General features: G+C 42.7%; 1 protein-coding gene and 1 pseudogene across 3 annotated transcripts in view; one reads left to right on the top strand and one right to left on the bottom strand.

Annotated features, from left to right (window-relative positions):
* Positions 1-723: 723 nt before the first annotated feature.
* The window catches only part of PTPN2 (protein tyrosine phosphatase non-receptor type 2), a 64,532-nt gene continuing 38,768 nt past the window's right edge, over positions 724-26,487 (bottom strand). The window contains exons 5-11 of one of the 3 annotated variants that reach the window (XM_043444001.1): positions 24,288-24,425; positions 18,098-18,307; positions 16,733-16,885; positions 11,287-11,468; positions 7,436-7,537; positions 6,576-6,668; positions 724-1,091 (exon numbers count right to left, since the gene is read on the bottom strand). In XM_043444001.1, coding sequence (XP_043299936.1) covers positions 6,617-6,668; positions 7,436-7,537; positions 11,287-11,468; positions 16,733-16,885; positions 18,098-18,307; positions 24,288-24,425 — 837 coding nt within the window. In that variant the 3' untranslated portion in view covers positions 724-1,091; positions 6,576-6,616. The other 2 variants (XM_043444002.1, XM_043444000.1) reach the window with 2 other exon arrangements.
* Positions 8,078-8,468, top strand: LOC122425520 (annotated as a pseudogene).

Genomic DNA, 26,487 nt, shown 5'->3' with positions numbered 1-26,487 from the left:
GTTATCACACGTTAAGGTGATGCTCACTTGATGCAAAAGCGGGAACCTCACCAGGAGCCTGACAACGAGTAGATTCTGAGTTCCAACCCACCACACAGTTGGGAGATCAGATGGTCAGAAGGCCAGAAACCCCTGGGGAAGGAGCCTTTGGTCTCTTTACCACAGGATGTGTTGGGGAAAGCACAGCCTTCCACATGAGACCAACACTGTGATTCAGAAACTGCACTGAAGTGCTACACTTACTGAACACTGATTTAATACCATCATCCATATTAATGCTTTTCCAATTAACAAAAGGGATATTGTTGCATCACCTAAGCTATATTGACAGGCTGTGTGTGTTAGTCACTCAGTCGTGCCCGACTCTTCAGCAACCCCATGGACTGTAGCCCGCCAGGCTCCTCTGCCAACTGAATTTTCCAAACAAAAATACTGGAGTGTGTTGCCATTCCCTTCTCCAGGCGATCTTCCTAACCCAGGAATCAAACCCAGGTCTCCTGCACTGGCAGGCAGACTGTTTTTACCACTAAGCCACCAGAGAAGCCCACTGACAGGCTACTGGTGGCTAACTAAATAAAAATCTCAAAGAAGCAAGGGACCAATGTTTTGAACCAATTTCACTGTAAACGTCGATTGCCGGATATAAAAACCTGAGAGCAGACCCTTAGGAGAACATTATGTGAAGCAGAACTGTCCTAAGATAATGCACACAAACCAACATCGTCTATTTAATAAAAATATTTAATGCTGCCAAAAGGTATAAAAATACAGTAGGAATGGCAGTACAATACAAAGTAGTCTCTCCTAATTTATTTCTTTTACATCTTTCTACATTTCACACGCGCATTAGAAAACTTAACAATGCACTGAATTAGAGGCTTCTGCACAGTCTTCCGCTGGTGGCGCTCTTCGCTCCCTGGATGTAAGGTTTACTTTGTAAACAGACACATGTGAGGCAATCTACAGGCTTATCAAGCCTCACTGAGATTCCGGAGTGGGCTTCAGGTCTTGTTTTGCACATCAATGGTTCAAAACTTATAGCTGCAGAATATTCTCAAGGCATGAATATTTAGGTGTCTGTCAATCTTGGCCTAAAACATAAAATAAGAAGTCATCTATTCAATTCGTATTTACCAAACACACAGACGTACATAGACACACACAGACATAAAAGGACTAACAATGAACTAAAAAGGCAAAAAAAAAAAAAATTCCAACACATCACACTCAACCACACTGATGCTTCACTGTTATCTTGGTAAAGCTGCTTATGTGCTTGCTCTTCAAACAGAACTGGTGGTGTGAGGCAGACTTATGTTAAAGCACCATAACTCAAGTCTTTTACAAGAATCACTAACTATGAATTTTGTAGGTCATCCTGTATTACTCAAGAAATGACCTCCATGTGAGCGATACTGACGGACAGACAGGTTAAAAAAAAAATGTACCCACAACAGTTCAGCAAGATTATATGGTATGTGCTAGACTTACCAATACTTTGGAATTCAATGCAAAAGTCTAATCCAATTTGGACCTCCAATGTATCATACTGCTAAAAATATTAATGAATGTAACGTCTGAACATAAAGTTGGCTTATACCTTTAACTCACGGACTGTGAGCAGCGTGCATTTTGTCCTGAAGGATAACACTAATGATCACAGCAATGCAGAACTGAAGTGACATGATTTAAGTATTAAAAGAAAACACAGACATGAAATAATTGATAGATTTATTGTATTTTAATGCCAAAAAGTAAAGATAAATGAGAGTTTCAACAAGCGATAGAGATGAAATAACTAATTTAAGGGCAACGAGATTTTAATGTTATTTCACAATATTTGCAAACAGCTGAATTTCTGAGGTGGTAACTGGTTTTCCCCAACTTCCTCTAAGACAAAAAAAAAAAAAAAAACCAGCCCAGATCTCAATACCTGTTATTACTGTGTCCCCACGTATATAAACAGAAGACATAAACTGCACCCACACTTTTATCCAAAACGTTCCATCAAAACCCCCAACACTGCGAGTTGGCTTCTCGGATGAGTGCTGGCTCCTTGGTGTCAGGTTTCCAGCACCGACACAGAAATGTCCAGACACCAAGGGAACATTCTCGTTAGATGCCTGTGGGCACAGAAACACAACGGCTGCTTCCTTCGGGGAAGCGAAACAAAACCAAACCCTGAACCAAAGTGGGCGACATAAGAAAAGGAGCTCCTGATCAACCTTGACTGTTGCAAATACGAAGTGTTCCCCACACCTTCAGAAGCCCCCTCATGAAAGCAAAAGACCAAAGCCCATCAGTCAGAGTGAATGGAACCATGGTTTGAGTCACAGGGTAGTCTTATTTCCAGGATTCCTCTGGATCAGCAGTAGTTCAAACTGCTCCACAAAGTTTTTTGGAGGGAAAAACATTTGTTTCACTTGAACCATAAAAAGAGGGTTATTTCAGGTTTTAACGGGCAAAAGTAGCTGTCTAATGTTCTATATAAATAAAAACAGGCCCAGTGAGACATAATGGGAAAGTATGAGATCCGGAGTCACTGGGATTCTACAGATGGGAGTCCATGTCTCAGCTCTGACATGAACTAGATGTACAGCCGCAGGCAAGTTGCCGGTTCTCCGACTCAGGGTGTATGTGTGTGTATTTAGGAGAGGTGGAGTGTGTGTGTGTGTTTAGGAGAGGTGGAGTGTGTGTGTATGTAGGGGAGGTGTATTTAAACTGACTGACACAACCGGCAGTGCATTAAAAACACACTCCACTAGATGAACAACTCTGTAGAACAACTTAAGGTCTCAACAGGGGCCAGCTCCACACCTAAAGGAACAAAGTCAAATTCTCCCAAAGTAGTTTCAGTCACCAGATGTTCAAACTCATGTTTCGCTGAAAAGAGTCACAAACACTTCTCTGGGGTGAGCAAGGCACTCACTGCCTTACAGACAAGATTAGCTTGCCCAGTTTCCCTCTCCTGAATTCATCAAACTCGAAATAACTTCAGGTTTTTTATAGCAGTAATTTGTCATCATATGTCTAAAAAATCTATACCAAATGAAAGCAACAGTAAAGAAATGATGTTTTTCTTTGGTGGGGGGGCTACAGGAAACAGTCTCCATAAAGATAAAAACTCCCAGCCACTCTCCTTACAGCTCCCCAAACATACTATGTGGTGGAAAACCAGAAAGTATTAGATTCTGCAAGTGATATCCACCCTGAGTCCTCTAAGTCCCATATTCCACTCTAAATTACAAAACCAAAACAGAAAGAGTTCCAATGACTGAACTGTTCATTCTCCCACTGGACCGCACAGAGCTTGTGAGGGCGCTGGAGAATGTCCATGGTCAGGCTGTTCCTGATAAAGCCTCTGGCTGAGTCACCGCTCGCCCAGGCACCCTCTGTGATGGGACAGCACGTACACACCCAGGAGCACAGAGGACGCCTGGCCTTTCTGACTCGTCCACTGCTGCAGGAGCTGTGGTGCCGCTGGCGCAGAAACAAGGCTCTGAAGACAGATGTGAGGGAGAGCAACCTCAAATTCAAATCAGCGAACTTGGGGAAAGCTCTAGAATACATCATCCAGGGAAGACAAGACCTGTATTTTCAGTGAGCCAAGATGACTGCATTTTATTATGTAAAAAATTACTACATTTCTGTTTTTGAAAATTGTGTTTAGAAGATGGTGCACCCCATCATCTAAACAAGTCAAAGCCAAACAAGAACTTCCTGATGTGAGAGATGTAAACAGCTGTGACGTGGGGACGGGGGCCCAGACTCACTGCTCCTGCTCACACCTATGCTGCATACCCACTGACAGCCCCTCTCTGACCTGCCAGAATCAGAAACCAGTCAGCACTGACAGATAGCGTGACTCCTACACTCTTGCCTGGACTCAGGAAAAGTGGATGACACGCACAGCAGCATTCGACTTACAGTGAGCTACATTTACAAAGTGTCTGTAAGACTGTGTCTGAAAGTAAAAATCAAGGCAGCAAGATCCTGAAACCTGTACAGGGGACTTTCCTAGTGATCCAGTGGTTAAGACTGTGAGCTTCCAATGCAGGGGGCACAGGTTTGATCCGTGGTTGGGGAACTAAGATCCCACATACTAAAAACTAATAAATAAAATTTTAAAAAATAAATAAAAAAAAACCCTGTATAATAACCAGGCAGGCACTTCAGAAGTGCCTTCCCTAGAGTATACAGTGGTCAATACAAGATTTCCAGTCATCAGGTCTGGCCTGTGTCAGCTCACACAGAATCTAGTCTGAGACATTCTTCTAAGAGAGAAGCGACTTGCAGAAGTTACACCTTTCTCTGAGAACTGAATTCTAACACACCGGACTCTTCAGCACCAGGACCAGAAGAGACAGTGGGAAAGTCAAGTCTCAAGTGACTCTGGTTCAGTGACCCCAACACCTGCATCAGTTGGAGGTCAACAGAGAACACTCGGAAACACGGAGCCCAGAGCAGCGGAAACCACCACTAAATGGGAACAACCGTCACTGCCAAGAGCCCTGAAAGCAAAGGTGGAACTGATGAAAGCAGAAGGAGGGCTCTGCATCAGAAACTGTCTCTTAAACTAACAGGTGTTTTTTGATTCAAACCATCAATTCTAGTTTATCTGAAACAAAGGGGACATGCACAAGTATACATAAAATTAATAATTTGAGTCACAATTCCTTCCTCTGACACACCTGTTAGGCAGAGCTATATTAAAAAAGAATCAACTTTACTTCCTTTTTCTTTTTTTTGTTCATTCCTTGGTAGAAATACCAATACATAATGAAATGGACCAAAAAGACCAAAGAGAAAAAAGGACAAATACAAAATTGTTCTCTAAACACAAGAAACGGTCTGTGTCACTACAGTCCTCTCTGCATTTTCACATTAAAATACATATGGACAACACTAAATATAGAGAATTGGGTTTGTGTATATTCCACACGTGCAATTATAGATAAAAACCAGCAGGAGGATGACATAAAGTGCTCGGATGAACGTGGACACAAGGTCGGAGCCCATGGTGCAACCGGAGAAGATGGCTCTGAATCAGGGCTGCCTGCTTACGAGCAGAAACAGACACGAACACAAAATGAACCAGGTATTAATGCAAATATTCTTTCTTAAAAATAATAAAACTTCTGGCTTTTTTTAATTAAGAAAATACCACCTCAGCAAAGTCAAACATAGAACTGATGTTCAGCATCTGTTCTAATTAGGAAACACCATCAAGACCACGCCCTGGGAAGACACAGACCACTGTGGCCGCTGACCTCTGTGGCTGTTACCTACGGCCAGGACCCCGCCTGTCCGCCCTCCCTCAACCAGACACCTCCTTTAATAAAGGTCAGGCATCTCGCCACCCATTTGTAGCAAATGGTAAAAAAGACGACCCCTGGTAAAAACCAACGTGCTCGCCTCAAGGATTTGCCAAGAGGAGGAAGACAACTAACCTATGCAGAAGTTGATTAATAAGGGTCTGTTGCCCTGGATGTGACTTGAAGAATACATTAGGACACACAGCTCCAGAAGGACAGAAAGCAGACAGAGAGCAAAGCTGAAGCACTGAACCCCACAAAGCAGTTGTCCTGCTCTGCCTGGGAACAAGGGTATCATTACCAGCTTGTGTTTCCCATAAAGTCTTTTTACTTTACTTTTACTGAAAGCAAGGCTACCTGTAGTTGGAATTGAACAGGTCTACCTGTATTTGACTTGCATAGTAATTACTGTATTTTAGCAAAAATAAACCAAGGCAAATTGGAAAGAAAGATTTTAAACCAATAATGACCTAAAAGGTAAGGACCTTGGTGCCTGAACACAGGTGTCAAGCAGGCAGACACAGAAACGTCCCTCTTACCTCCTTCAGTGTAAAGCTAATGGGACGCAGTGGTGCTGAGCAGGGCGTGCTCCAGACACAACTGTCCTCCACACAGAGCACCACATGTGTCCTGCTCTCACATTCTTAGAAGGCTATTCAAACCCACTTAAAAGTCTATCTATACTGCCATTTTTCAAACTGTTGTTTAAATGGTAACTGCTCTCTGAAAATAATTCAGCCTGGTGCAGCAATCTTACCCTGTAAAGTGGATAAAGCAGAGACGCCTGGTTGGAAGTTCAGCGTCCCCCTTATCCCTTCCTGGTGACCCCTTAGACATCCCACCAGCATAGTTTGAAACCACCGAAATAATGTGATTTCATTATTTCAGCAACTAAATTTATAACACCTAAAGTTTAAATAAAACAAGTTAAAACACTAGAACTCAAATGAGCAGTTAAATTCATTAAACAATATGCTTTAAAAATACTCATTAAAAAGTTAAAGGGACAGTGTAAAGTTTGAACATCATTATACTATTTATTGAAGTAGAAAGAACTTGAAAATTTTTTTTACTGCAAAACTTCAAATAAATGGAAATCATGGATAATAAAATGCTGCTCCTTATTTTGATTTCCTAAATCATGATTTACCCCAATTATAACTTAGGGTAATTACATTGAAATTTTCCTGAAAGATAAACAGTATTAATAATGGGCTTTACAGAAACCAGTTTCTTTACAAAGTCTTGACCAACTGTTACCTGACTACGCCAGTAAGGAGAACCTTCCTTCAAAGATATTTTTAGAGAAAATTTTTGTTTCTTTGTTTGTTTTTCTTTTTAAAATTGGGAAGACTGTAAAACATAAAAGAAATGCAAATATATAGTAAAAATTACTTATTCAGAGCTCTACCTGCTCATATCAAACTTCTCTTTAGGAAAACGTATCCAGTACAATTGAATCAACATACAATTTATTATTATTTTTATGGTAACAGATTTTTTCAAATTGAGCTTTTAAAAAGTACATTTAACTACAAAAGTAAGATTAAATAGGTACTTATAAAATATATTTACCCTGAAATGGTTAAGAATATAAAATGTTGATGCCCATGTCAACAGTACATTATACATTACACGCATTACTTAAAGGTCATTTTCTCTCCAATAATAATGTCAATAAAACCACAATATTTATTGCTTATATCAAGTGCAGGTTAAAATCCAGACAGCCTCCAAAAATGAACCCTTATGGTAAAGGATCTCTCAGTCTGGTCAGGTGAAATATTACACTTAGCATGTATGAACACAGTGGAAAATGTACCAGTTCTTAAGAAGCATTCAAGTCTTTACTTGGGGTGGGGGGGTAGTGTGGGCAGTGCCCTGGGGTGCTGGGGGGACCAGACACCACACTTCTCTGTGGGTGAGAAGTCTGTGAGGAGTCACAGACCAACTCTGTGACTCACGCAACACTGTCAGCAGCTAGGGCCGAAGCTTGCGGGGCAGAATTAGTTACTTATAGGGCATTCTGCTGAAGAAACAGTGTCCAGCCAACAAAAGCGCCAACCAGAATGACTGACACAAACCCCATCTTAGTGAGAATAGGTTGCCAATATAACCACCTTTTCCTCTTGCGCTCAGTCTCGCTCAGCCTCTGCTTCATCTGCTGCACCTTCTGGGCAGTGCTGGCCTTCCTGTCCTCCCGGAGGCGCTTGCGCAGAGCACTGTGAACAGACAGAGCGTCAGCAGGCAGGCTCAGCTGCAGGTAGGGACTCAGCCCACATCCCCCCCCCCCACCCCTCAACTCCTTAAGAAGAAGGGGAAGGGCCTCAATGCTCTGAATGGTCCAGAGATAACACTCGGATTATTCAACAATTGCCAGTTCAACTTTGTGCTAATAAATACTTCTGGTGGGACCTGAAAAGAACCATGGTGTCAGTGTTCTATCTTTCTTTGCTAACCAGTCAGCAGTAGTGAGAAGACAGAGGGTCCCTTCAGCATCCGGTCCCCTCTGGAGTTACATCTGATTTTTCACAAAAACCCCTAAACTTAACATTTTCTTGAATGTTCCGTTGTGTAGTGCCTACTGTCCTCTGTCCACACCCTTTTCTAGCTCCTGTTTTCCTGTTCAATACAGAATTTTTGTTTCAATGGAAGCTATCTGACTCCCAACATCACAGTCCTGGAACAAGGCAAAGATCAGTTGATGGCAACATGTACTTTACTATTTTTCCCCCTTAAGAAAAAAATCTCAAAAGCCCAAGATGACAGCCACCATGAAGAAGGCAGCAGTAGCAGATGCTGTTACTTTTGAAAATCAACAAGACACATTTTCATAGTATACAAGTAGAATCACAAGTAGAGCTGAAGGAAGAAACAGAAAAAGGAAACAGTTCTAAAACTTAGAGATGCTTGTGAGGACATCATGCTTGTAGATCAGGACTGCTTAGTGATTATCAGACTGGCAATCTTCCCATCAGGCACTCTTGAGGAAAAACATGGGAAATGCTGGAAGAAGCAAAAAAAACTTTGCACGAAGAAACTGACACCTTAGAATGCAAAGTGGAATCAATTCAGCAGGTGTGAGCAGATCTGAGAGTTCAGTTATATGCAAAGTCTGGCAGCAACACAAGCCCTGAAGCTGATGAAAGCTAATCATTTTATAATACTTTTAAAATGTGTTTTTTAATAAGCAGTGTTTAAAATAATTTCCCTTCTTCAAATGATATGGAAAGCAAAACTTAAATTTTTTTTTCACTTACTTAATGGAAACTCATGGAAATTTAAAAGGATGAGATGGTTGGATGGCATCACCAACTCGATGGACATGAGTTTGAGCAAGCTCATGGGGTCGCAAAGGGCTGGACAAGACTAAACAACTGAAGTGAACTGGATGGAAACTTGCCTATTTAACATATATTTTTAAAAGAAGAGAGTACTCATCTATATATTTTGCATAACAATTACATCAAGTGTAAGGGCTATTAAAATCAGTTACAAAGAAACTAAATCTAAATCTCACAAACCCCATCTCCCTTCAGGTACTGCTGTGTTACAGCGGAAGCCTAACCAGCCTCCCTGCCTTCAGTCAGGCTGCCTCTGCCACAGCAATCGGTGTGAGGCACAGCCCTGACGTGCTGCTTGGTTAAGAGTTCTGAATGCCTCTTCAGTGTCTACTATATCAGTAGCCAGCTTTCTTCTTGCCCCAAGTGTTTAACCGAAATCTAGTAATGAGGAACAGTCAGAGGGATCCAGATCATGGGGTGTCCTAGAAGGCAACTCGTCTAAAAGCTGCAAACAATGTCCAACAGGGAGTGAACAGAAGGTGGTGGATGGTCCCAGGGAAGGAGCCTGAAGAACCACTCATATGCTGCATGATCCTGGACAAGATCATGAATTACTTTTTTAAATAGCTGAACAGACCAAGATTATAAAAATGTTCCAAAATTACATTATGGTGACTGCTATGTCACTCTGTAAATATACTCAACACTCTGAACTGTATGCTCTAAATCTGTCAACTTTATATGTATCTCAGTACAGTTATTTTCTATGAAGCTATAAAGTGGGTTTTCGATAATTACAGAACTTTAAATATAGTCTACATATTAGATTATTTTGTCAATGTTAAATTATTCTTGGGGATACGGGCACCTTCAGCCACTGCTGGTGGGAAGGCAAAGTGATGCAGCCACTTGGAAAAAATGGCTTAAAAATGATCCCCATGGAGTGACCACGTGTGACCCAGCAACCCCACTCCTAGTTAACACACAAAGGAGATGAGAGCACGCGTGCTCACAAAGACTCTCCAGTGTTCACCTACCGTGTATGGCCTTGGTCCTGCCCAAATAGCTTTTCTGCTGTTCTCCAAGTCTGTTTCCTTCTAAACTAAGAACACACTTCTCTTTGCTTCTCTCAGCCCCTGGAGTCCTTCTATTCTTATCTTATAGCACTTCAATTACAGTAAATCATTTACGATGTTAGTCTGGGTTCTTGTTTTGTCTTCTAAGTATATTAGCAACTTGGGACTATGTTTTGCCCATCTCCGTATGCCTTGCAGTCTTCCTTCCACTTTTCCTTATCACAGACACAGGTAGCTCTGCCTGAATGATCTCCACCTGAGTGTTTCCTACAATGATGTGCAAAAACTATTACTCAAAATTCACTCCTGGACTGAAAATTCATATAACAAGTATGTATGTACCTGCCAGTTAAAAAAGAAAAAAATTACCTTGTAATCAAGAGCAGGCAAAGCACATATAAAATATATAAAAGGATACAGAGCTCACAGTATTATTTCCTGACTTAAAAGCATTAAGTCTGAGGTAGAAGAAAAGACAAATACCTCTATGCCTTAACTTGTGACTAAACTACTGACATCACATATAAGTAGCAGCACAGCTGAGTCAGAACAAACTCTGCAGCACAACATGTAACTGCCATGCATTGCAATTCCTTATGTCTTGGGGAAACACAGAAATGAAGCTATAACGTAAGGAGACTTCTTAATGGTTTTCACAGCATATCCCGAGATCCCAAAGTAACAAATATGACTACAATGTAAAATTTTTCACAAGAAAAAGCATGTTTGACAAAAAGAAAAAAAAAGTCAACTCAGATACTGAAGAGAGGAAGAAAAAGTGTTCCTTCACTTTTCTAAGAAACTCACACCTCAGGATACCAACTTCATACAATGTGAGATACCTGGAGCCCTAGAAGTATAATTTTTCAAATTTAAAAACTTGAATAGTTTAGCCATTCATATGGATTCAAAACTCTAAAAGTATAGGGCATTTTATGTGATTTTTTAGAAAGACTTTTTTCTTTCAATAACAAATTTAAATTGAAATATTCATTTAACTATTTCATAATGGTATTAATGGGATTCCCAGGTGGCTCAGTGGTAAAGAATCCACCTGCCAACGCAGGAGGCACAGGAGACACCGGTTCAATCCCTGGGTTGGGAAGATCCCCTGGAGGAGGAAATGGCAACCCAGTCCAGTATTCCTGCCTAGCACAGAGGTCCCGCCAGGCATGGACAGAGGAGCCTGGAGGGCTACAGTCCATGGGGTCACTAAGAGTTGGACAAGACTTAGCAACTGAGCACTCATGCCCTCAATGGTATTAAAGAAATATTATCACTTACACTGTATAATAGGAGCATGAACACTGCATAACTACACAAACAGCAGGTATTATCGCTTGTTTTCTGTGCCATACTACACACCTAGTATCCACTTTTACACTCTAATACCATGCTAAACCCATATTGTGTCAAGCCATTTTCCAACAGGTTTCTGTTTATAAACTGTCTTCTTTGAGCTCAATGACGCCATCATATACTATTTAAATGCCCCGCAATAATAAATTGTTACATTAATTCAATAAACAAAGGATCTATATTAGTTCATATCCACAAACTTATTAAAATAAGAGTCTCATCTTTACAAGCACATTACTATAGTAACCTTACCTCTCGCTGTTCTCCTCCAGAGTTTCCTGTGTTTTAGAGGACAGACTTGAGTATCTGTCTCCTGTCAGTTTTTCCTCTTCTAGGCCTATCCTGTTCCCATTGTATTTTTCAGTCATTATTTTGGTTGGTGAATGATCAAAAACAGGACATACGTCTTCCTTAGAAAGTTCTTTCCAACGTTTCTACATAGGGAAGAGAAATGAGAAACAAATGAAAACACTAGAGCTTTGATTTTCCTTAAATAAAATTTATGAAATGCAATTATATAGTTAAGAGAAGCCTGTGATGCTAATATATGAATGAAAGAGGAAAACATGTTTTGTCAAACCACTTCTAGCTATGCCTACTTAAAGTTGAATTTAATAATAATAATAATAAAGCATTTAATACTGATGCACATCAGTATGTAGTTGAACACAACCACCTTAATAAAACACAGTGACTTTAGCCCATTTGAGACAAACTACACTAGGACCTCATGGTAAGATCTTCAAAGTCTGACTGTACTGTCCCCAGTGCAGAGGCACCTGTTGCAGGAAGGGTGACCAAGACGGCCCATGAATGTGACCCATATCCTTCGGCTCGTTGCCACTGTCCAGTCTAGAGAGAACCAGCAAGTCCCTGCAGTGCCAGAGGACTCCAAAGACTGTGCCTGCCACAGGCACCAGCAGCCCTGGCAGCTGGCCCGACCCACGGCGGGAAGGTCCCCAGCAGCCAGGACTGTGGGGTGGCAGGACTCAGACCATGATGAAGAGCCATCCACTTTCCTCCTCTGAGGCAGGAAGACCCAGGCTCTCCAAGTCTTCCAAGGGCTGGGAACACGTTCACCCAGCTCCTGGCCATCCACGGAGGAGCAGAGGCATGGCTGGGACAGCCAATGGCTTCCATGACCTCAAACTCTAACTCCGGCACAGACCTGAGAGGCCCTCTTTGGAGATCTATCCTGCAAGTGTAGAGTCTCAGATCTAATAATGAGTAAGGTTCCCTGAAACTACCGTCTGAGAATTTCAAGGATTCTGACAGAGAAGGAATACTGCACAACTCACATTCTTCTGGGACTGACAGAAGAATACTCATTCTCTGCAGTTACTATGGTACAAAATGGCACTACTTAAACAATGCCTGTATGTTTAGATTTAAAAATTTCAGGAAATTCACTGACACACCGATAAACTAATTTCCAGCTTGTCTCATTACACAACAAAGGAATTAAAAGGTATTTTGTCACACTCCACCTTCCCTGACATGGTTCTTCTATGAAGCTGCATAGTGTGTGAATGGATCTCCTTTTGTTCTATGAAGTTGACTCACAAAAGACTCAGAAAGTACAACTCTGTAAATTGCTGTGTTTGGAGGGCAGTGGGCACAACAGCGTGGCTAGAGGAAGGGGAGCCTGGAAAGCATGGCCAGACAGGCGAGGCCAGGAAGGAGGTGGACCTCAGGGAAAGACAACCTTGACATGAGGCGCCCGGGGTGGGTCTGTGTTCTCCCAAAAGGGACCTGCGGTGTCTCCATCACATCCAGAAAGACTATCTCACCAAGAACTGAGAACCCATATAACAACACACAAGAGTAAGATGCTTTCACCTGAGGTGACTGTGTCAATTTTGTTCTTTACCATTGAAAATGTTTTTCTCTGTCCAAATAGCATTTTTTATACTAGAGGAAATGCAGTGGAGAGACAGCTACTTCCTGAACACTACCACACCCCTGCTGACCTAAGACTCCACCTACACTGGTCCCCTATCCTCAAGAGACCCCCAGAAGAGGTGCGGCTCCTCCTGCTGCTCCCTCCTGTTATACAGGGAGGTGGGCTGTGAGTAAACACCCTGCTCCAGGCTCCACAGCTGCAGAGCTGGGATGTGAACCCAGAGAGCCTGGGCTGACAGTGTCAGAAACCCTCAGGATGCTCTGCATCTCGGAAATAACCATCAGTGTCAGACACCAGAGAGTTTAAGTATCCAACAAAAATGTTAACTGTCTCCAGAATTATGCTGAGCAATTCTTCACCTAGATCTAGTTATTGCAACTTGGCCTCATACTTGGACAAAACTCAACAATGTCAATAAACAAGATGATGCCCAAAAGCAAGACTCATTGGCCCACTTCCCAGAATCCACCAAGACTCAGGAGGGTGCAGGGGTGGTGGTGGGTGGGGACTGTCAATGCTAGTGAACTTCAAAGGAGAAAAACAAAGAGCAATGTCTTTCTGTCACATCTCTGGGCAGAACTGAGGATTCACTAATAAAGATGTGAAACACGAGCAATGGTACTACGTTCATGACAACCTCAGGCCAGAAAGATGGAAGGTAAACAGAGTCCTTTTATTTATTTTTTTTTGTTTTGTTTTAATTTTAAAAGCTTATTTGAGCAAAAATCATTTGGAATCAGGCAGCCCCAGCCCGGAAGTGGTTAGGAGGGCTCCCAGATTTCTGTTTCTTTAACGACATTGCCGGGGGTGGGGAGGGGTGGAGACAGGTAGTGAGTTGGAGATCCACTTGTACACACTGTTATATTTGAAACGCTGCTGCTGCTGCTAAGTCGCTTCAGTCGTGTCCAACTCTGTGCGACCCCATAGACGGCAGCCCACCAGGCTCCCCCGTCCCTGGGATTCTCCAGGCAAGAATACTGGAGTGGGTTGCCATTTCCTTCTCCAATGCATGAAAGTGAAAAATGAAAGTGAAGTCACTCAGTCGTGTCCAACACTTCGAGACCCCATGGACTGCAGCCTACTAGGCTCCTCCATCCATGGGATTTTCCAGGCAAGAGTACTGGAGTGGGTTGCCATTACCTTCTCCTAACAGAGTCCTTTTAAAGACAGCTAGAGATCATCTCCTCTTTCCTGGTGGGCCCAGGACACTGGAGATGGCAGTGCATAAACATGCACTATGTGGTCATCACACACAGTTACTAGTTTCAGGTACAGTCATTTTAGGTGTAAATACTAACAGCTTTCCTTTGTCCTGGCAGGTTCTAAATCATTTTATAGCCACATATGTCAGAAATCTTCACAGGAAAACAAACATGAAACTATAGTCAACAATGAAAACACCACTCGCATCACATAAGCCCAGATTAAGACAGAAGGTGGAGACACATGCCCTGTTCAGCAAAAAGAACCAGAGACGAAGCTGACACAGTGCGGGTGCTACTGGACAGAAAGACAGTATCCCGCACCCACTGCCATCAACTCACACTAGAGAAGCTTCCCTCGTTCTTCTTACAAATACTCATTTCCCCCAAAATCAGAGGCAAAGAGGAGGAGGCAGATGCATGGAGAGAAAAAAGAGCCCATAAATTGCCTATCACCCCCTTATGTGTTCTAGGAGATGCTTCTGGGGCACAGGACACTTAGAGCCATGCGTTCTGTGGTTTCCACACAACAAAGCAACTCTTGATCTTTGTAACAGGACAGTTTTATGATTTAAGATTTCAGGGAAATCTATTTCTCTGAGATTTTTGTTCTGTTCTAAGCTAAGGTTCTAGGATAGCACTGTCCAGTGAAATGTAATGTAAGACATATATATATATATAAATTAAAAAATATCTAATAGCCATGTTTTTTAAAAAGGATGAATTTTAACATGTTTTATTTAACTCAATATATTAAAAATATTGTCATTTGAACACATGATATTTTTTAAATTACTGAGATCTTTTACACTCTTTCTCCCTGTATTTGTACATCTTAAATTTTAAGCAGAACTCAATTCAGACTGGCTACATCTCAACACTAAACAAACACATGGCTACAGCATGAGACATCAGGGGTTCCAGAAGGAGAAAACAGTCCGAAAATAACTACATAAAATAAACAAGTCCATACACTGATACATAAATACTACTGATGCATGGACATGCAACCCTGGAAGCACACACACACACGCATTAGTGGTTACACGCTGTGGGGTGAGGGTGAGTTATCGAGGACTTCTACGTTGTAATTGATGTACTTTCACAGTCTCCAAATTCTCATATATTCAGTAGGTACTAACTGATTGCTGAGACCAATTCTGTGGAAACTGAGCCCCCTGGAAGGTAACAGGCTCTCTGACCCTGAGCACTGGAGAAACAGGGGCATTTCCAATGGGCCCTGTGTAAGGAGGCAAAGGACCCGTGGGTCTGAGCAGGGATGAAGATGCTGGGTCAGGGATGTGATGGTCACACAGCACAGATAAACTGGGACAGAAGAAACTCCCCCAAGCCACACACCACAGTCACCATGGGAATCACGTCCGTAAAACCCACCTCCATGGGGAAAGCAACCCTCAGAGGAGGCACATCCGTGTTCTAAGTGCAGCGAGGGGCAGTGCCCTGAGGAAGCGCCTGTCTGGAGGAGCCAGGGAATGAGCACAGCAGACGGGGTCAGCACACACACTGGCACTGAAGCTGGTAGACATGCACGTTAGAGACGCTCCCCATCTTGAATGCTGAGGCGGCGTCTGGGGGAGGCACTAACGTCTCGTGGGTTTAATCTTCACACACCAAGCACTTTACTGATTGAGGGCACTGAGGAACCTCACCTTTCTCTTCAATAAAAATTTTCCTTTGATGCTAAAGAGGGGGGACCTTTTAAATAAAACTTAAAATTTTAATTGATAAAGACTGTCTTGAATAGTTAAAATAATACCAATGATCACAACAAAAACGTTAGCTGATAAATAAAATTGTTCAGGGGTATTTAAATATCTGTGTAATCTATACGACACAACTATTTATACATCATTCCACAGATGGTGTGATCTGTTACAAAACAGGGCTTATTTAGAATCTTGCTCTTTTGGCCACAATCACAGAAGCTAGAGAGCAAGTAAGTGGTTTTATGTAGGAGAAACAAAAAGAAAATCTACCTGCTTATGTAAAATTCTATAGGATTGGCTCAGACAAGAAACCGGAGTCTACTGTTACTTCTGTTTCTATTTTACATCTTATGTTAGTACATAAACACAGGTTTCTGAAAACCAATGTTAGCTTTTGCAGAACAAAAACACCCTCATGAGAATAAAGCTACCAACCAGAGAAAAACAACACTGTCCTGGTGCATTGTATCTGCTGCAAGTACTCAAGCTGCTTGCTCACTGTTGTAGCAGATGGGATAATCTATTTACAAACTAAGTATTCTTGTGTAACTCCAAGCCAGGTTTTAATGGGCCAAAAGTACCTAATTTTTCCAGTTATTTCAATGAGTAAATGTTCAGACTCTCTTCTACATGAAACTTCTACTTTTTTTAATGAAACCATGTTCCCAGCTGGGCTTCTGAGAGACAAGCAGGATTTAACAAGAGGCTGAGGAGCATGTGAAGAGGTGGGCACAGGCTTTTCCCTCTCAGAAGCCAGCTGGACCCACCATATTAATGTAAATATGCTTCTTGGGAGGAGGGGAAAAGCCCTGTGGCTTACACAGAGTGCAGTTACCTGACAACAATACACTTGACACACGGTTTACCTGTATACTTGAGTCTCCCTTTATAAACTTCGCTCCTTCTATTATCGTCATGTAGGAAAATCTGAGCTGATCTGGCGTCTGAATTAGCCCCATTCGGTATTTTCTCATATTCAGTAACAGTTGTTTAATGTTAATATTGTCTCCTTTTTCTATCTGCAAGAGAGGTAAACAATATTCAAGCCTTTTGTTGTTAAGAGTCCAGAAAAGAGAAGCAATCCAAGATAACCACTAAGGGCAAGCCGGCCCAGGCCGCTGTTCCCTGTCCAAGCAGCACAGGGAGGACCCACGGCTGACTCCAGCTAATAGTCATCTCACTTGTGTTAGCCTAGCGATTGGTGATTGGTCGAAGGAAGGATTTATGCTGCGTGTTGGCTTAACGTAAGGATAAATACAGAGATTAGTGCCCTTCTTTTTTAAGGAGTAAATCTTTTCATTGGGCGCCCCCTGCCTTCATATCTGTACACAGCAGCCTCACGTCTGTACACAAGTCTATGGAAGGTAGCACCCAAGGGGGTGGAGGAGAGAGACCCACGGTGACAACACTGCAGATGATACGGCAGACTGCTGCTGCAGCAGTCAGGCTTAGTCCACTGTGACCCTACCCCATCCCACCCCACCCCAAGTGGAAAAGAGAACAGTTGATGCAGTAACTTTGGGAGGGAACTGACACACACATGATCCAGTTTTAATATTTACCATCAACAGGCCAGATGCTTAAGAGTTCTGAAACACATCAAAGCTCACTTACACATAATAATTGGCTTTAGATGGAAGCATGGGCTATTAAACACGGTGTTAACACAGTGATGTCTAAGATACCATAAAAGAAGGACAGGCACATGCTGGTGCCCCGGCGGGGGCTGGGAGGGCTGGAGCAACACACGGCCCTCGGGCACCACAGGAACCTCAGGGGGTGATGTCAACACCACACTGACCAAGGGGCTTAGACAGTACGTGTTCCTAATACACTGATTCACTTAATTCTCCCAACAGTCCTGGGAGGGAAATACCAGCACTACCCACAGTTTGTAAATAAGGAAACCAAGGCAAGAAGGAATTCAATACTATCTACCAACTGATGTCTGAAAAATACAGTGGGTGAGGGAGACAACCTATCATTTAGCTAACACGAAGCTACCAGCACAAGTCTTCTCCCAGAGCTCGAGGATTATCCTGGTCACAACCCCACCCACTCATCGCAAGCAAGAGGCAGCTGAAAGGATGTGAAACAGAATTTTTGGTTTCTCTAAAAAACAGGCAGACGTTTAAGTTTGAAAAGCACAGTTCTGGGATCCTGGCATTTGAACTTACTTCTGCCAGTGGAATCAACAAAAAGGTATGGGAGCCTGAAATGAGGTCACTTACCAGAACAAGGCAGCTGTCCACCAGAGAAAAGGTGCCCGACCGCCCGATGCCGGCACTGCAGTGGATCACCGCAGGCCCGTGCTCAGGGTTCAAGGAGCCAGATTCCCGCACTTTGAATAAGAAATTGAGAAATGAAGCTGGTGATTCTGGGACTCCAAAATCTGGCCAGGTAGTATAATGAAAGTGAGATATTGTTCTGGTTTCACCAGTCTAAAAAGTGAAAATTGAGGGGGAAAAGTTAGTTCTAAGTTTTTTCTTTTAAAAATCTACTGCAGTAAGATGTGTTTTGTGTAATGCACCATGACTTTTCATTTGGTTGTTGATAATCACACATACAAGTTTGGGAAGATTTTCTTTAGGAGAATTTGGAATATATTAATAGCTAACACTTTTGTAACAATTACTATTTTGTAGGCACATTCTAAGCTTTTTATATATTAACCCATATAACAATCCCATTAAAACCCATTTTCCAGATGAGAAAACCAAGGCAAGGGTTAAGTAATGCACCCAAGGTCACATGTAAGAAAATGGCAGAGCAGGACTGGAGCAGCACCTGGGTCTCCACCACTGACCTGCACCACACACACCGCCAGATCCTTTTAAATCACGCATCATGATGAGTGAATTCTCTGTTTTTATAAATTTCTACCAGTATAATTTCACATCTTTATTGGTTTCCTGTTTAAGAATTTCAAAGTTTTGGGCCTTCCCCAGTGGCTCAGCGGTGAAGAATCTGCATACCAATACAGGAGACATGGTACTGATCCCTGGTCTGGGAGGACCCCACATGCCACTGAGCAACTAAGCCCAGGAGACGCAACTATCAAGCCCAGGGGCCCTACAGCCTGTGCTCCACAAGCAAAGCCACTGAAATGAGAAGCCCACACACCACAGCTAGAGTAGCACCTGCTCGCTACAACTAGAGAAAAGCCCACATAGCAACGAAGATCCAGCATACCCAAAGGTAAATAAATAAATAAAATTTTTTTTAAAGTTATTTTTAAAAAAACAATTTCAAAAAAAAAAAAAAAAAACAATTTCAAAGCTTTCAAAGATACAATTGTCCCCATTATAAGTTATCTTTCAGATTCAGCTACACAGGCACAGAGGAACAATTCAAGAATTAAAGATACATTTCTTTACATTTTTAACTGAAACTGCTCTCCTAATTGCTGTTTTCCACATGGTAACAATTCCCAGTCCTAGAACTGTTGACACGCCTTGGCTGATGTGCTGATAACATGGTTTACCAACATGCTAAATGCTTCCTGTCTCATACAGCCTGCCTGGCTACTCAGCACCACTTCCTGGATATTCCCAACAACCTTTATTTCTGCCTAACTCATTATGAAAACATCCCTCAGCTCTGCCAGCGGACCCCCATCCCCGGGAGCACTGCTCTGCCTCCTACTCCTCATTCAGAGGGAGCAGTGACCCACTAATATGTCTCTGCACAATATTCAACCTAGGCACATGGTTAACATACATCTTTCTATAAACAGGCCTGATGTTCCAGGTCTGAGGTTCCAGGAGGTGTTTTAACCCTTCCCCAGACAACTGCCCCGCTGCAGTCTCAGCCACCACACTGTGCTGACCACACACAGCTGGCCAGACTTGGTCCCCTAGGGCCTAAGCCAGGTCGAAGTGGACCTGCTAGAGCTCCAGGCTGGGCAGGGGTGGTGCCAGGACCCTGCTCCCACAGGTATGGCCTATATGGTGCAGTTCAACTCTGCGTCACACCCTGGCCCCAACCTAAGGTCACCCCACAATCCTGGGCGACCACTTGCTTTTTCTTCGCTTGAATGATGTTGGCTCAAGATCAATGGCCTCTTTCCTTCTTCCAAATTCAGGTCACAGTGTCTGGGACACTCAAAGCCAGTTCCCAGAAATGCTCGCCACTGTTTATATAATACAGTCTTCTACACTAATAGATTTCTGAAAATCCATCTTTTTCTTCCCTGACAGGAACAGACTAAAGGACTTCTTATAGGTAATTTTTTTTTAATTAATTAACCCCTCCTGAAACAAGACTCGAAAAACACAGCTCACAAAAATCACATAATTCCCAAAGGGCCATGTGAAGTAATAGGAGCCACATGTTTACTGTTGTGGAATAAAAAAGTTCATGTGCACAACTGGAGGCCCCTTTCCTCATTTCACGTTGGAAAAGTAATGAGAAGGGGGAAGGGTTCCAGAGAGGGGAGAGCTCAAATAAAATTCATCTCTACACGTGGACCCCACAACTTCTGATAGGGTCCTGTACCCTACCCTGCAATCCCATGACTTCCAACAGAGTCCCCACTTCTCTACACGCGGACCCCGCAATTTCTGACAGAATCCCAGTTCTCTACACATGGGCCCCACAATTTCCAACAGAGTCCTAGTTCTCTATACTCGGATCCCACAACTTCTGACAAAGTCCTCGTCTCATACTGGTGGACTCACCCCTTCCTCCTCTGTGGTCACCATGCCCTTGGTCCTCCTCCTGTGATGCCCAGTCCAGGCCTTCATCCCTTCTCGCTGCTGTCCTTCACACTAGACTCCAACTGGTCTGCACACACCTGCCAGTCCACACATCCCCGAACCATTTTCTTCAGAAAACACTGCATCGTGCATACCACCCCTGCACAAAGACGTTAGCACGCACCATTCTTAGGGCAAAATCTTATTTACATTTTTTTGAAGAATTCTAACTGTAGTCTTTGAATAAGATGACAAGCTCAGAGTCCATGGAGGCCAGGAAGCTGGTCTATGAGCTGAGTAGGTACAGACAACAGGAGCTGTGAGCATGGGGACGACTTGTGTGTGCTGTATAGAGCCATTCAAATTCAGGTTAACTATTACTATTATCAGTTTGAAGAGGACTATAAATCTTCTAATTATTATTAAAAAATCTACAAAGCTCTATGGCCCAGGCCCAACTTTAGGCACAGGCAGAAGGTAGCAAGATTGTGTTTCTAAGACTTTCATACGCCCAGTTTCACCATCTGTTAATGGGGTGTGAGAAAGCACTTACTTCACAGGCTCCAGTGAGGAATAAACAGGCAACCCCCACACCAGTGAAGCCTGAAGAGACACAGGGACACTCACTAGCGGCCTTAACCCTAACACTTCCAATCAACTATGACCTCTCCACAATTCCAGTCTCCTCACCTGTGTTTCTGCTCCACCTGGAGAGCAGCAAGGTGTTGACCCTGTCCCCCTCAAGGTCACTGTCCTGGTCCAGTCCTTAACCAGCTCTTGCAGGGCTGCTGCAACAGCCGTGCTAAATACATGGTCACCAAAAGTCACTCTGGGAGTTGACCGGAACCCCAGGTGGTGAACAGAAGAGAGTGACAGGCCAGGGGGCATAGGGCCCAGTTCTAAGCAGAGGGAAGGGCATGCCCAAGACAGGGACGGGCAGGAGAATTGGTGGGTGGACGAGTGGCAAGGGCAGGTGGGCTGGGGCTCCCGCAGGGACCATGGAAAGGCATCCAGAGCCTTAGGGAAGGACTCCGCATTTCAGAACAAGCACTCAGGGTGGTGAACAGGGGACTTGGTGTACCCACCGTAAGAACCCCAACACATTAAGTGACCAAAGCAAGAAATGGGCACAAGCTGGATGGAAGGTGCACAGGACAGACAGGAGAAGAGGAGCCTGGGGGGGTCAAAGCTAGGGGCAGAAGAAACAGAACTCAGCACAACACTGTCTTCCAGAAACTCAATCACCTAAACCTGACAGAAGACACACGGAAAACACTGAAGGGCAAGTAAACAGAAAAGCCCGAAAGGCAAGTTCTCCATGTGACCTTGGATTTTAAAAGCCCCTCAAAACTACCTCCAAGCTTAAGCCATTCAAAAGCAGAATGGACTCTCTTCACTTGGGGGCAAACGTTCAGACTGAGCTCTCATCACGATGCTGAAAAGAATGCTGGTGCTCCTCTGCTCCGTCAGACACATTGTCAGGTGCCAGGTCCCCTCAGAGTAGGCCTGACAGGGCAGCTCTGCCCAGGTTGGTCAGGAGACTCCTCTAGAAGCGACCTGGTGCTCTGACCTCAGGAACAAGTGAGGGCGGCCCTACTTTATTAGCACCTTTGCCCTCAGCTCGCCCGTCTCCACCACCCTGGCTCATGCAGGCCCTCCAGACTCACTCCGTTCCCATGGGAACCCTGACCCAGGGGAGCCTAGAACCTTAGGCACCATCGGAGCGCTAACTCATGCAGTCACAATGACAACCCCTTGAGGCAAGCAAGCCATCGCCCTCATTTTGCAGATGAGAGAACGTAGGCACAGAGATCAAGTAGCGGGCTGGTCACGGGGCCAGGTGCAGCAGCCAGGATTCAGGCCACATGGCTCCTGGGTCTAAATGTGACTAACGCAATCCTGCCTCACCCACTAAAATGCTACCTTATCCTTCCAACACTGCTCACTCACTACAGACTGTGAAGTAGAACATAAACTGTTGCTGTTCAATTACAGTGGACTCTGAACACAGGCCAGTAAGAAACCACACGTGGCCAGCAACTGAATCGCAGGGGCTGGCCCACTCCCAGGGTGGCCTCAGCTTCAGAAACTTCAGAACCAAGGCTCTTTCCACAACAATTAGACTTGGTCCCATGTCATTAGAAGTTAGGAGATCTGGAATTCAGCTAAGTAATCTATTTATGGGAAAAATCTAATAGCCTAATGGATTTTTAGGTTATTTTCTTTAACTAAGAAAAACAGGAATATTAGGAGTTTATCTACATTGTAGGAAAACCATGGGTCAAACTATATATATGTGAAAATACATCACAAGCTGATAAACAAAATACAGAAGTATTTTATTATTTCAAGTGTAATCAATTCTCAGACAGAGAAAAACACCTATGCCTATCTCCTGCTAAATCAATTTTAATGCCACAAGGAGATGCAGTACCTAGGATACATAAATACTAAGAGAAGGTGATTCCCAGAACCATGAGAAGTTTATGGAAATGAAGTTCTGTTTCTGGGAATAAGGGCTGGACAACCAGTACCAAGTAGCAGTTGATGTATTTCAGTGCAGCTTAAGATACACGCAAATGGAATCATTGGTGCAAAACACACACAGTGAGGAGATTCATAAAGAAGGCACCTCCCTGAACGACCTCAGAGCTGAGTTATGTTCTCATGGAAGCTGGACCCAGTCAGATGCACACGGTACACACCCATGCTTATGTCACAAAGGACAGGTGTTTTAGGAGATAACCACAAAAGGTAATTCGGCATATCTAAAAAGTGTATATACCTCCCTTCTCCACAAATTTTTTTTCTTTTGGATTAATGTTCACACATTAATACTCAATTCACTTAATACTTAACTAAAACAGTATCTCACTTTATAGACCAGATACATCCCTGAAACCATTTCTGGGCAAACATTTTCTTATTTTCTAGTTTCTGAGAGCATCTCAGAATCACTCTTAGTTCTTATCTTTTTGTTATGCTAAATACAGACCAAAGAAAGCAAAGAGGTGAATGGGAAGGGGGGAACTATCTCGATGCTTAGACGATAACAGCAGGCTCACAACCAACTGCCTGTTTCTCACCCAGGCACCAAGGAATGAGTCTTACATTTTTGGAAAAAATCCAAATAAGTACTGATGAGGTCATACGGTAAATTTATTTCACCATTTCACCAGCTCAATAAAGACAAATTTCCATGTGACAAACCCCTCGAATTAGCAACTCTCTCCAAGCAGCAAGAATGAAAGCGAGCTTTTACCAGGCATGCGCTCTGTACCAGCGCCTTTGCACATACCTCCTCACATGATACCCACGTCCTTACTCGATGTCACAAATGCTAACAAGGAGGCACCACAGCCTCCCCCTAAAGACAAGGGGGGCCTGGGCAGGGATCACTGAGCAGCAGCAATGGATGTAAACCCAGGCTTCCCAATTCTAAAGCCCTCTCCCCCAATCTTCAACCAATTATAATACTGATCAGTTGCTCAGAATCCTCAGATATTAACCTGAACTTCACAATTATTAGCTTCCAGCATTTCTTAAGAATTCTCAGAGAGCCACCACATATGGGAACAAAATCTATGAGGACATGGTTATGGCTGTGAACCATTACAGGCATTGCTGCAATGAATGGGCTGTCCCAAACTTCAAATCCAAGAACAAAGAATAATCCTTAAAGTCACCACATGAAGCCCCATAGTCTGGGCACAAGCAGTCTTACCCTGGTGTTTCCTAACTGCAACAGATGGACCGTGTAATACGACTTCACGTCCTCTGACAGGAACTTCACACTGAAGCCTGTTTCCTTAAACAGCATCTCCCGGTCATCTTTTGTAGGCCAGTACTGTGCACATTTAACCTAAAGTTAAGAACATAAACATAATGAAACCATAAAAAGCTGGAAAGGAAAACAAACCACACACAAGCTATATATTTTTCAAGTACCCAAATCTAGGGATAGTCATACTATGTTTGATGTTTAATGTATTTTAATAAGATGGACATCTTATAAATGCAGTATGTAAAATGTTCTTATAACTTACACACTTAAAAAAACAGATATCATGTTCATAAAATGAAAATCAATTTGTCATTTCTAAAGCAGGATAACCTGTATTTCAACATCACATTGGTATTCACTCTTATGTTTCTATAAATATCAAACTCATGCAAGAATCATATCTTCAAACAGTACTGAAAGGTTTTGATTTCATAAGTACTTACCATAAGGTATAATAAACCTAGACAGTATATTAAAAAGCAGAGTTATCACTTCGTCAACAAAGGTCCATAAAGTCAAAGCTATGGCTTTTCCGGTAGTCATATATGGATGTGAGAGTTGGACCATAAAGAAGGCAGAACACCAAAGAGCTGATGCTTTGGGTGCTGGAGAAGACTTTTGAGAGTCCCTTGGACAGCAGGGAGATCAAACCAAGTCAATTCTAAAGGAAATCAACCCTGAATATTCACTGGAAGAACTGTTGCTAAAGCTTGGGCTACCTAATGCAACGGATCGACTTACTGGAAAGCACCCTGATGCTGGGAAAGACTGAGGGCAGGAGGAGAAGGGGGTGATAGAGAATGAGATGGTTGGATGTCATCACTGACTCAAAAGGCATGAATTTGAGCAAACTCTGGGAGACAAGAAAGGACAGAAAAGCCTAGTGTGTTGTAGTCTATGAGGTAGCAAAGAACTGGACATGACTTAGCAACTGATCAATAACATTTTCCATAAATACCTGTTAATCTGCTACTAAATACTATATATCTAGAGGTAACATTGCATACTTACATACTAAAAGTCAAGGGAAAGAATCAGAAGATAAGCCCCCTTTACCTAGAACTGTGGCAGAACTACTGATGGGGAATTAACATTTTGTGACAATAAAAGCATCTCCCCAAAAGCCAAACTGTAAGGCCAGCAGGCTGTGGTGAGGTGAGCTAGAGCCACTTCATTGAGAAAAACACTAGGAAAACATCCCTGTAAAATATGGTCGTTTCTTTTAGATATCACAAACAGCTACAAATAACAATCAATAGAAATACTTTCAAAACAAAATGAATGCTATGAGCTAATACTTCAAAAGCTGCTAAAAGACATTAAAAAAACAAATGACACAAGAAGTGAAACAGCATGAATTATAACAACTCATAAATGACGTGACAGAAGAGAAAAAAGAACCAAAAGTAACAGAACACATCATTTCATAAACAAAGATTAATTGATTAAACTAAAGGGAACAGAGCTGTGTGTGAACAAACACGACAGATGATGCCTTAAGAGAAAAAGGACATTTTTAAAATAAAAAAGAAATAAAGAGAGACTAGTAGGCAATGAAAATCTAACACATATGTGTAACAGAAGGCCCCGGGAGAAGAACAGTAAGGCAAGCAAGGGAACAGAATAAATGTCAAGTATAATTCAATAAAAATTTTTCTTTAAAAGAAAGAAAAAGTGCCTGAAATCACATAATGAAATAGCACGCTCTGTCCCTGGACAAACTGACCCAGAATGACCAGCACAGACACATTTCAGTACAATCAATGGGATCTGAAGAAAAAAAAATCCTTTGGGTAAAAGAATAAGTAACTAATAAAGGAAATAGAGTAAGATGTGCCTTTGTGACAGGAACATGCCAGAAGGAAATGGATAATACTGTCAGGTTGCTCAAAAAGCAAATGTGAGCCAGAGATTTTATATTCTGCCAAACAGACTCTTCAGCATCAAGCCAGCAGAGGTACTGTCATCAACACACAAGAAACTGGGACCAGGGCACCCATCTCAGGATCCTCTGAGTGTGAGCTACACACAGAGCAACCAGAGAGACTCAACGATAGATGCATATCTACACGAAAGGGACTTAAGATAGACTAAAACGTGGTAAACTCTGATGATGGAGGTAAAGCACAACTTGAGAAAA

The sequence above is a fragment of the Cervus canadensis genome, chromosome 23 (assembly GCF_019320065.1).
Source record: "Cervus canadensis isolate Bull #8, Minnesota chromosome 23, ASM1932006v1, whole genome shotgun sequence".
Lineage (NCBI taxonomy): Eukaryota > Metazoa > Chordata > Mammalia > Artiodactyla > Cervidae > Cervus > Cervus canadensis.
This window is presented reverse-complemented; position numbering and strand designations above follow the sequence as displayed.